Raw genomic sequence first — 12,545 nt, forward strand, 5'->3', positions numbered from 1 at the left:
CAGCTCGGTCCTGACCTCCTCTTCATGCACCCGGGACAGGGCGTCAGATCGTTGGTTCTTTGTCCCGGGGCGGTAGGTGATCCGGAAGTCAAAACGCCCGAAGAACAGCGACCAGCGGGCTTGCCTGGGGTTCAGACGCTTCGCGGTCCGGATGTACTCGAGGTTCCGATGGTCCGTGAAAACCGTAAATGGTACCGATGCTCCCTCCAACAGGTGTCTCCACTCCTCAAGAGCCTCCTTCACCGCAAGAAGTTCCCGATTGCGACGTCATAGTTCCGTTCAGCTGGGGTCAACCTGCGGGAAAAGTAGGCACAAGGATGGAGAACCTTGTCGGACTCCCCGCTCTGGGATAGCACGGCTCCTATCCCTGAGTCAGAGGCGTCCACTTCAACTACGAACTGGCGCTTGGGATCGGGCTGCACCAGAACCGGTGCAGTCGAGAACCGGCGTTTCAACTCCCTAAACGCGGCTTCACACCGATCCGACCAGGTGAAGGGGACTTTTGTGGAGGTCAGGGCTGTCAGGGGGCTAACTACCTGACTGTAGCCCTTGATGAACCTCCGGTAGAAATTTGCAAAACCGAGGAACTGTTGTAGTTTCCTACGGTTCGTTGGTTGGGGCCAATCTCTCACCGCCGCAACCTTGGCCGGATCAGGGGCGACGGAGTTGGAGGAGATTATGAACCCCAGGAAGGACAAAGAAGTGCGGTGGAACTCACACTTCTCGCCCTTAACAAACAGCCGGTTCTCCAACAACCGCTGTAGGACCTGACGTACATGCTTGACATGGGTCTCAGGATCCGGAGAAAAGATGAGTATATCGTCTAGATACACGAAGACAAACTGATGCAGGAAGTCCTGCAAGATGTCATTAACCAATGCTTGGAACGTCATGGGCGCATTGGTGAGGCCGAACGGCATGACCAGGTACTCAAAGTGACCTAACGGGGTGTTAAATGCCGTCTTCCACTCGTCTCCCTCCCGGATCCGAACCAGGTGATAAGCATTCCTAAGATCCAATTTCGTGAAAATTTGGGCTCCATGCAGGGGCGTGAACACCGAATCCAACAGAGGTAACGGGTATCGGTTGCGAACCGTGATCTCGTTCAGCCCTCTGTAATCAATGCATGGACGGAGTCCGCCGTCCTTCTTGCCCACAAAAAAGAAACCAGCACCCATCGGGGAGGTGGAGTTCCGGATCAACCCGGCAGCTAACGAGTCCCGGATGTAGGTCTCCATTGATTCGCGTTCCGGACGTGAGAGGTTGTACAGCCTGCTGGACGGGTACTCAGCGCCCGGTATCAAATCAATGGCACAATCGTACGGACGGTGCGGGGGCAGCGTGAGTGCCAGATCCTTGCTGAAGACGTCAGCAAGGTCGTGGTACTCGGCTGGCACCGCCACCAGATTGGGGGGGACTAAAACCTCCTCCTTAGCTGTCACACCGGGTGGAACCGAGGATCCTAAACACTCCCGGTGGCAGGTTTCGCTCCACTGAACCACAACCCCAGACGGCCAATCAATCCGGGGATTGTGTTTTAACACCCATGGAAAACCCAAAATTACTCGGGAGGTAGAAGGTGTTACATAAAACACAATCTCCTCCCTGTGATTCCCAGAAACCACCAATGTCACTGGCTGTGTCTTGTGTGTGATTAGTGGAAGAAGGGTGCCATCTAGTGCCCGCACCGACAATGGTGACGGTAAGGCCACTAGAGGGAGCCCAACCTCCTTTGCCCATCTGCTATCCAGCAGATTCCCCTCTGACCCCGTGTCCACCAGTGCTGGGGCGTGAAGGGTTAGATCCCCACTCAGGATCGTGACTGGGATTCGTGCAGATCGTCGGGGTTTCCCCACGTGGGTGTTGTGACCCACCCTTAGCCCAGTCTCTAAGGACGAGTGCTGCTGTTTTGACCGTTTGGGGCATTCTCTATGTGTGTGCTCGGTAGAGCTGCAGAGAAAACACTCTCCACGGATCAGCCTCCTTTGTCTCTGATCTGATCGTTCTTTGGCCCTGCTCATTTCCCTAGCAACATCAGCAGGGGGAGCTGTCGTCACGTGGAGAGCCCTGGCAGCGGAGCGTGGTGAAGTCGGCTTCCTTTCGGACCTGGGAGGAAGAGGGACGGCTTGTGCCTGACCACGCCCTTCGTCTCGCTCCCGTCGGTGTTCTGTTAATCGGTTGTCTAACCGTATAACCAGGTCGATAAGCCCATCTAAATCCCGCGGCCCGTCCTTCGCCACCAGGTGCTCCTTAAGGACCAGAGACAGTCCGTTTACAAAGGCGGTGCAGAGCGCAACAGCATTCCAGCCGGCTCGCGCTGCCGCGATGCGGAAGTCGACTGCATACTTCGCTGCACTCCGACGCCCCTGCCGTATCGACAGCAGCACACTTGAAGCAGTCTCGCCTCTATGAGGGTGGTCGAACACCTGTCGGAACTCCCTCACAAACTCAGTATAAACCGTTAGGGGCCGTGAATTCTGCTCCCAGAACGCCGTAGCCCAGGCGCGTGCCTCACCTCGAAGCAAATTGATCACATAAGCCACCCGGCTAGCGTCTGCTGCGTACATGATGGGACGCTGTGAAAAGACGAGCGAGCACTGCATCAAGAAGTCCGCGCACGTCTCCACACAGCCTCCGTACGGCTCCGGAGGACTTATGTATGCTTCAGGGGAAGGTGGGGGGGTTCGTTGAACGACCAGCGGAATGTCTGTTTCTGGCACACGGTCAGCAGGAGGAGGTGCTGCAGCAGCGCCCTGAGCACGCGCTTCCACCTGGGCGGTGAGAGACTCCATCCTACGATTGAGAACACTGCTCTGCTCGGTAACTAAGTCCAACCGAGCGGTAAAGGCGGTTAAGATGTGCTGCAGCTCACCCAACACGCCTCCTGCTGGTGCCTGTGCACCTCGCTCTTCCATTGGCTGTTCAAGCGATGGTTGACGCCCCTCAGGATCCATGACGCTGGCCGAGAAATCCTGTTGTGAAAGTGTCGTGACACGGACCCACAACGGGGCGTAAATGTACGGACAATGGATAAGCCATAAGTAACAATTTAATGTTGTGAATCGCACAATGACATACAGACAATAACAATATAGTGACTGTCAATCATACACCAGGTGACGTGTGGGCAGGCTCGACGATAGAAGACGCCTGGCGAGAGAAGAGCCGGATCCCATACAGCTTCCACTGCCAACAGAGCTGAAGAACACCGGAGCCGCCAAGCCCTGCACCCCAGGTGGCCGCTGTCTTCAGCAGTCAGACCCGGTACTGCTGGCAGAGAACAGAGACAGTCCTGATGAGTGTGAGGTCGCACACTCCGTAATCCCACAGTCTGTATTCAGTAAGGAGGGAGAACCTCCACCTCCAATCACACACTCGTGCAGCTCCTGAGATAACCACTTATCTGGGTGGGGTGTGAGGCGAAGCCGTCGCAGTCCACACCAAACGCCAACTCCGCAGACAGGGTATCCGTCCCAGGAAAACGGCTGCAAAAAGAGATCAGACTAATACTCGAAGTTAAGGTTTAGCAGAGAATTACCTGATTGGTAGCTGATTTCTCGGCGGAGAGGTGGAGTTGCAGTCCGGCCTTTAAGGTGGTGGTGATGATGTGGATGAGTGACAGCTGATGCTGATGACGAGTAACAGCTCTCACTCCCGGTTGCTATGACGCCCTCTCATGCTTGAAGCCCGCACTTCAAGCAGGGCGCCATCTGGTGGTGGTGGGCCAGCAGTACCTCCTCTTCAGCGGCCCACACAACACATGGGTTCAATATTAAATAAATCCTGTGTGTCAAATTGTCACTGGGCAAGACTCTCATCACCCAGACTGTCAAACCTTAATTTAATTTAATTTATTTTATTTATACAGTGCCAAATCACAACAAAGTTGCCTCAAGGCGCTTCACACAAATAAGGTCTAACCTTACCAACCTTGGTGCATATTGCCACTAGGGTTGCCACCTTTCAGAAATGAAAATAAAGTACGCCTACCACAGCTCCTCAGGGCCACTGTCACCACCCAAGGAGTGGTATATTTAATTTTGAAAAAAGCATTTAGTCATACTTAAAGCTTTAAGTGCTTTATTAACACAAAACTGTTCATGCTAAACTGTGCAGTCACTGAAATGTGCAATAATAAACATACATTTTAAGGAAAACAGACCAATAATTTCAATCTTTAAAGTGAGGACATTTTTACTTTAAGAAGAAATAAAAAATAAAAATACTTGTTTGCCTCATTGCCACTAACGCTGTCAAGCCAGGGGTTTGTCGGGTCCTGTGGCGAGGATCCATCGCAAGGTACAGAGATGACATTGGCAGCCCTTAATATTTCCTCTGTTTTTTATTTTGTTCATTTTTCAGGTTTGATGAGTGCGTGAGTGTGTGTGGGACATGAAAATACGGAACAATTTACATCCCATATTGATTCAATACGGGACGCAACAATTAAATGTCAAAAAAAGGACAATTCTTTATTTTAAGGGACAGGTGACAACCCTAAGAATCCCAAATACAGTAGGTGGGAAAAGATCCATAACAAGAAAAATCAAAAACAAAACATAAATCATAATATTTTAACAATATTCCTTCTGTGTTTTTAGTATTTGATTAATTATATAGACATATTGAAGGCAATTAGCACTTGTTTAGACTACTGACATATGAATGGTCAAAGGCTGGGTCCTGTAGCTACTGTGTTGTTAATGTCGAGGTAAAAAAGTGATGTAATAGTATGTCTGTAGGCTTAAACAAGTCAACAATATCACTAACTTGGTTGTAGCTTGATGTTACCTGATGAACACATTAGCAAAATGCCTTTATTTGCTTGCAAATAGCATCAACAGGATCATTCCCAAGATAGCAACATGGTCATTAGGTAAAGTAGCTAAAACAAAGAACTCTGATGCAATAGCCAACCAGTACAGCTCCTAGCCAATCACAAGTTAGCAATTATGTGTGTTATGGGAAGACATTTTTTACACTAGAGCTAATGTTTGCAGAGTATGTACTGCTGTATATGTATGTATACATACACTTTTTTTTGTGCAAAGTGTACTCAAAATTATCTGTATTATATAACGGCTGAGTAGATCTTTGTCATTTGATTGGTCACGTGACATGGATTATTCGTACCATTTGCCATTGTGTTTCATTTACTGTGCACTAGTGCTTTTTAGCGTGCAATTTTGGTGCTATATGAAATGTGCTATTGCACGCTGCAACCAATGTGTGTTCACACTACTGGGGGCGGCGTTTAGCTAAACATGGTGGAGTTTATTTTGCTGATGGATGACAATTTGAAGGATCTAATTGACGGTGCTAATTCTCCTAACTAAACACACACACACACAAATCCACTACACTGCAAGCTGTCTGGAGGCATGAAGAGCTCTTAGGATGAAGAACTGGACAAATTTCTGACCATTTTTCACTGGACTGAGGAAACCAGAAAGCAGCCTGTACACGAACAGACTACATCGTCAGAATTGTTTTTAAAATATCTGTTTTTGCAAGTTGACTGAGAACAATTTTGTTCTCCTATTTAAAGTTTGTGTTGGACTGCTGTCATCAAAGAACCAGTGACACACACCAAAATGTAAGTCCCCTTTCTGTTGTTTATAAATGAATAAAATATCAAATGATAAGGAAACAAATAAAACAAATAATTAGAGCCCAACCGATATGGATTTTTTGAGGCCGATGCCGATAACGATATTTGGATGAAAAAAATGCAGATAATCGATAAATCGGCTGATTTGCCGAAAGCCGATAAATCAGCCGATAAGCTGAATATTTCAACCTCTTAGCAGTAAAACGAACGTTTTTCATGCTAGAAATAAGGTCTACACAATGTGGGCTTAATAAAAAGCGTGACCGACGCAATGAAGCACATACACATTACTACATACACTGAGTTAATCAAACTGAGTTGAACTGAAACGGGAGAAATGTGGGGTGAATGTAATTGCAAAGTTATTATAAATAACATCCTAATAAACTTACTTGTATGCTTTTGTCAGCTGATCAGTGCAGTGAGACGGCGAACTACGGGGGCCGGTGATGAACACATTTAAGCAGGGGTGTAAGTGGCTCTCAGTTGAATGGAGTCAGAGCTCCATCTACTGGACAAACGGTGCAAGGACATTTTACATTGCTGACACAAACATTATTTCAGTAACTGTTCTGTTTATGAGAAGTTATCAGCGTTGTATCGGCAAAATTTCGGCCGATAGTGAGTACTTTGAAAAGGGCTTATATCGGCCGATAATATCAGCCAGCCGATATATCGGTCGGGCTCTACAAATAATGAATGTTTTTACATTCTTTACATAAATGGTACAAATATTTAATTCTTAATTCTGAATACCCCCCCCCCCTTTTATTTTCTGCTGTTTTGCATATAGTGCTGTCATTTAAAAAAAAAAAAAAATGATGCAACATGTTGCCAGTTAACCAGTGTTAGAATAATGATTCAGGAACCATCCTGTATGTGGTCTGCTTTCGTGAATCACTTACAGTGAGGAGTTCATTAATCTCAGCTCTAATTAAAGGTCCCATGATTCCCAGATGATCCTGAATCTCTCCTCTGACTACAGGATGGAGGAAGTCTTTATCCCTGTAGGCTCGAAACACCACTTTCTTATACTCTGGCAGGAACTTCCTCATCCCACGGCGCATTGCTCTAAAGATGAGAGAATATCTGTCAGTACTGCTGACTGGGACATCTGCAGATGAGATTTTATGAAGTAAATTGTGTTTCCTGACTGAATAGACTTAGAATAGAATAGAATTTGTTATTATTATCATTGTACATGACACCAGAAAAAAAAAATACTGTGCATGACAATGAAATTAAAAAACAATCTCTTAAAAGCACAATTAAAATAAATAAATAAAATAAATTAATAACCCTAAAAATTCTACATAAAACCTAGTTAAAAACATTCAATCACAATCATAAAATGGCAGGTCCAGCAGCCTTCACACTGCACACTGATACATGCGTCAGTCATATATACAGAAAATGCTTTCTGAACCTTAGTCATTAGTTTTGGAAGCTAACTTTCTGTGGGTTAAACAACAGCATCTACTGTCATGCTATTATCTTACTATAATATGAAAAACATTTATCTGTCTGTTTGCTCCTCTACCCTTCGCTATTCCCGACCTGATTTCCACCACACTCAGCATGTGGATAAAGCTTGAGCTGGGAATTGCACTTAAAGGGTTTATTTTGCAAAGGTCAATGTTACTGGGGCCAAATGTCACACAGTAAGTTTTTCCCCACTCTGATCTCCACCAGACTTGGCATTCAAATGTACATGGGCTCCAGAATTGCCAAGCCACTTTCAAATTTGCCAGAGATCAACCATTATGGTCAAAGTAATTGTGTCAAAAGTCAAAATGATCTTTTTCACTCCAATTTGCACCAAATGTGGCACATATATAGAGGTGGGTTCCAGATTTTCCCAGAAACGCCAAATTTGCCAAAGGTCATTCAGTAAGTCAAAGGTCATGTCTGCCTGTCTCTTTGTTGACCTATTCCTCCCAGATCCTTTTGTTTTGATTTCTACAAAACTTGGTATATCAATGAAGGTTGACCCCAAAATTGCCCTTAAAGAATTAATTTGGGCAAAGGCCAAGGTCAGAGAATATGATTGTCAACCTGATTTGCCGAATGTGCGCCATCGCTCTCAGACTGCAGGCTTACTTGTAGTTCCTAGGGTTTGTAAGAGTAGAATGGGAGGCAGAGCCTTCAGCTTTCAGGCTCCTCTCCTGTGGAACCAGCTCCTAATTCAGATCAGGGAGACAGACACCCTCTCTACTTTTAAGATTAGGCTTAAAACTTTCCTTTTTGCTAAAGCTTATAGTTAGGGCTGGATCAGGTGACCCTGAACCATCCCTTAGTTATGCTGCTATAGACGTAGACTGCTGGGGGGTTCCCATGATGCACTGTTTCTTTCTCTTTTTGCTCTGTATGCACCACTCTGCATTTAATCATTAGTGATCGATCTCTGCTCCCCTCCACAGCATGTCTTTTTCCTGGTTCTCTCCCTCAGCCCCAGCCAGTCCCAGCAGAAGACTGCCCCTCCCTGAGCCTGGTTCTGCTGGAGGTTTCTTCCTGTTAAAAGGGAGTTTTTCCTTCCCACTGTAGCCAAGTGCTTGCTCACAGGGGGTCGTTTTGACCGTTGGGGTTTTACATAATTATTGTATGGCCTTGCCTTACAATATACGAGGGCTGTCAATAAAGTATATGGATTTCATTCATATGTTTTTACGTCAGACATGCTTGAACCCTCGTGCGCATGCGTGAGTTTTTCCACGCCTGTCGGTGACATCATTCGCCTGTGAGCACTCCTTGTGGGAGGAGTCGTCCAGCCCCTCGTCAGAATTCCTTTGTCTGAGAAGTTGCTGAGAGACTGGCGTGTTGTTTGATCAAAATTTTTTCTAAACCTGTGAGACACATCGAAGTGGACACGGTTCGAAAAATTAAGCTGGTTTTCAGTGAAAATTTTAACGGCTGATGAGAGATTTTGAGGTGATTCTGTCGCTTTAAGGACTTCCCACGGTGCGAGACGTCGCTCAGCGCTCTAAGCCGCCGTCGACAGCCTGTTTCAAGCTGAAAACCTCCACATTTCAGGCTCTATTGATCCAGGACGTCGTGAGAGAACAGAGAAGTTTCAGAAGAAGTCAGTTTCAGCATTTTATCCGGATATTCCACTGTTAAAGGAGATTTTTTTAATGAAAGACGTGCGGACGGGTCCACGCGTCGGGACGCAGCCGCCGCGACGCTCCGCCACAGGAAAAACACCTCTGTTGAAAGCCTTAAGGACAAGTTGGAACATGTCCTGCCTGTTAAACAATTTCTCATATACTCACTCCACTGAAAGCCATCAAAAGCCGCCTGGATTTTACAAATGGTTATCAACACGGAGGTGTTTTTCCTGTGCCGCCGCAGTCTCTCAGCAACTTCTCAGACAAAGGAATTCCGACGAGGGGCTGGACGACTCCTCCCACAAGGAGTGCTCACAGGCGAATGACGTCACCGACAGGCGTGGAAAAACTCACGCATGCGCACGAGGATTCAAGCATGTCTGACGTAAAAACATATGAATGAAATCCATATAGTTTTTGAAAAAAATAAAAAGGACCCTTACTTTATTGACAGCCCTCGTAAAGCGCCTTGGGGCAACTGTTTGTTGTGATTTGGTGCTATATAAAAAAATTGATTGATTGATTGATTGATTGATAGTCTCCCAAAAGTCACTTCAGACATATCCTGACAAAACTAGCAAATTTGAAAATGCATGAAGATCATTTCATTAAAGATCAAAAATGTAATTTGCACAAGTGGAGGCTCCAATATCACCGCAAAGTATTTTACTGTGGAATAATATGTTGATGGATAGACAATGCCTTTAGTGACATCATGCTGATTGTGTATAGACTAAAAAATATTCATAATGATTAAAAAAAGCACTGCAAAGCAATGCCATAATTACCACCTGGGTTGGATGATCTGATGCGGCAGTCTGATGCCATAGTCCCAGTTAACCTCCTCTGCAGCGATGTAGTAGTGCTGGTATTTTATCTCTCCAGAGCGCAGGTCCATGTAGTCAGTGCCAAATAGATCAGATGTAGCATTCACCTAAAATACAGTTTAGCATTTCTTGTAGTCTTTGCGTTTGGTGTGTGACACTATATTTAAATACTGCAAGTATACATGTTGATACACACAGACAGTAGTACCTTTTCACTGTAGTCATCATAGTCTATAGACAAATCAATCATTGTTCCATTCTCGGTATCAACAGTGTAATAAATATCAAGAGGATCATCAGTCTCTAGATCAGGGTCTACCTCAATACTATTTTGTGGCAACAAATTCTCTTCCATTTCTTGTGCACTACTTTTTTCTGTGCATGACATGTCCTTATTCAACAGTGGTTCACCATTTAATAATATTTCATCGCTCTCCTTAAGCTCTTCCTTCATCCTGTTGGTTCCATCTAGTATTTTGTTTATTTCTTCAAGCTTGGTACCAGCATGAGTCCCGTTTTCCATCTGCGTCCCACTGGTTCCATTTAGCATTTCGCTTGTTTCTTCAAGCTTGGTACCAGCATGAGTCCCGTTTTCCATCTGCGTCCAATTGGTTCCATTTAGCATTTCGTTTGTTTCTTCAAGCTTGGTACCAGCATGAGTCCCGTTTTCCATCTGCGTCCCATTGGTTCCATTTAGCATTTCGTTTGTTTCTTCAAGCTTGGTACCAGCATGAGTACCGTTTTCCATTTGCGGTCCATTGGTTCCATTTAGCATTTCGTTTGTTTCTTCAAGCTTGGTACCAGCATGATTCCCGTTTTCCATCTGCGTCCCATTGGTTCCATTTAGCATTTCGTTTGTTTCTTCAAGCTTGGTACCAGCATGAGTCCCGTTTTCCATTTGCGTCCCATCGGTTCCATTTAGCATTTCGCTTGTTTCTTCAAGCTTGGTACCAGCATGAGTCCCGTTTTCCATCTGCGTCCCATCGGTTCCATTTAGCATTTCGTTTGTTTCTTCAAGCTTGGTACCAGCATGAGTCCCGTTTTCCATCTGCGTCCCATCGGTTCCATTTAGCATTTTGCTTGTTTCTTCAAGCTTGGTACCAGTATGAGTCCCATTTTCCATTTGCGTCCCATTAGTTCCATTTAGCATTTCATTTATTTCTTCAACCTTGGCACCAGTATGCATCCCATTTCCCACCTGCATCCCATCGGATTCATTCAGCATTTCACTTGTTTCTTCAGCCTTGACACCAGTGTGAGTCCTGTTTTCTACATCCTGTCCTCGTATCTCGAGTGACATACCTCCATCTTCTGTTAGTCCAGTATCTATATCTGTCCAGTTTCCTTCTGCTTGTCTTGTCTGTCTGCCACCTCTCTGTCCTCCAGGTTCAGCACCTTTCTGAGCCACAAGGACTTTCCAGTCTCCATCTTTTTCCAACTCCTCCAGGACATCCTGTGGGATTTCTTCCACTGACACCATGTTGGCTTTGCTTCTTTGTAATGATGTCACCGTTACATTCCTCATTTCACATGCTGACTCTTCCTCTGCAGGACCAGTCCCCACACTAATATCATTACTGACCTGATCATCAGTGGTGTTTATGGACTGAGTTCTATTGTAATGCCGCGTCTTGCACACTCGGACCATCACTGTATGATTCTGAGGTCTGCTGGCCCTTGGCTGTAGCACTATCTGATCAATATAGTCTAAGATATCATCCTCATCATCCTCAACATCAACCAACGGGAGATCTCCGGTGTCACAAGGACGAACTGTGTAGTGGATGCTCATCCCACGGCTCTTCAGGCTGCCATCAAATGCGCTTATCTCCCACTCACCTGAATGAATAAAGCGATAAGAATAGACATGAGGTAAGAAACTAAAGCCAGCAGCAGTTGCAAAATTTCATATCAAGGGGTAAAAAAATGTAGTTGAAATTTCAATGCTGAAACAGGTTTTTCCTTGACTGTCATAAGGAATACATAAAAACATACTGAGCGACTGATTTTTTTGGGAACCTGGTAGAGTTGTGTGACATAGACTAAGAAAGTAGAGAGTGCCCCGTCACACTTTGGACGAATGAGGCTGAATCAGCCTGAATGGGCAAAAAAGCCAAAATTCGAGACGCAGTTGGGGGGACAAATATTTGGCTAGCCATGTACGAATGCCGTCCGAATACCCAAAATGTGTGTCGAAGCCGCCTCGAATGAAATGTGCACATTCGGAGTGCATCATCTCCCGACGTCAGGTGGACAGTGGCCAGAACACAGTACGGATGCCCAGAGTGCAGGACGGATGTAGCCATAACACAGTATGAAACCCCACATTGCCGGAAGAATGCTGCAGGAATATGCAGAATGCACCTGTACATGTGCAGTCTGATTGCCAGCCGAGGTCAGGGTTTAAGGCAAGCAAGGGCAGACATGGCAGAGCGAGCACTGTGGTCTTCTCTTTTGAAGAGCTGGCGTGTCACACTGCTGGGTTTTGCATGACATCCAACCCATGGACTGATTACATGTAAACCAGGGTCGGCTGACTATTGCATCACTGTACTGCATGTGATGCATGTCATCACAATATTATTTCTCTGATCACAGACATGCACACCCACAGCCATTATTAACTGGTAATGGCCACCAGTCCGTGGTGCAGTGCAGTAAACCCATGATCAGGGAACCCTGTATGACACACATCAGTCCATAAACTGGATAAAATTCGGAAACCAGAGGAGAGTTGATGGTCTAGTGGTTAAGCATTGGGCTTCAGACCAGAGGATCTTTGGTTCAAAACCCAGCCAGACCTGAGTGTGTGTCTGTGTGAATGGGTGAATGGGTGAATGTGGCATAATTGTAAAGCACTTTGAGCTTCTGATGCAGATGGAAAAGTGCTATATAAATGCAGTCTATTTACCATCAGTCCGTTTACGTCAGCGGCCCCCCCTCCCCCCCGGATGCACGCGTGACCTCTTTCTCTCTCTCTCTCTCTCGCTCTCCTCTCTCTCT

At 45.9% G+C, this 12,545-nt stretch overlaps 1 protein-coding gene across 3 annotated transcripts in view; it reads right to left on the minus strand.

The window, feature by feature from the left end:
• f8 (coagulation factor VIII, procoagulant component) overlaps positions 1-12,545 on the minus strand; it is a 59,329-nt gene that overhangs the window by 21,826 nt on the left and 24,958 nt on the right. For all 3 annotated transcript variants that reach the window (XM_034181174.1, XM_034181175.1, XM_034181176.1), the window contains exons 14-16: positions 9,751-11,381; positions 9,507-9,649; positions 6,517-6,682 (exon numbers count right to left, since the gene is read on the minus strand). In XM_034181174.1, the coding sequence (XP_034037065.1) occupies positions 6,517-6,682; positions 9,507-9,649; positions 9,751-11,381 (1,940 nt within the window). The remainder of the gene's footprint in view (positions 1-6,516; positions 6,683-9,506; positions 9,650-9,750; positions 11,382-12,545) is intronic.

The sequence above is a fragment of the Thalassophryne amazonica genome, chromosome 11 (genome assembly GCF_902500255.1).
Source record: "Thalassophryne amazonica chromosome 11, fThaAma1.1, whole genome shotgun sequence".
Classification (NCBI taxonomy): domain Eukaryota; kingdom Metazoa; phylum Chordata; class Actinopteri; order Batrachoidiformes; family Batrachoididae; genus Thalassophryne; species Thalassophryne amazonica.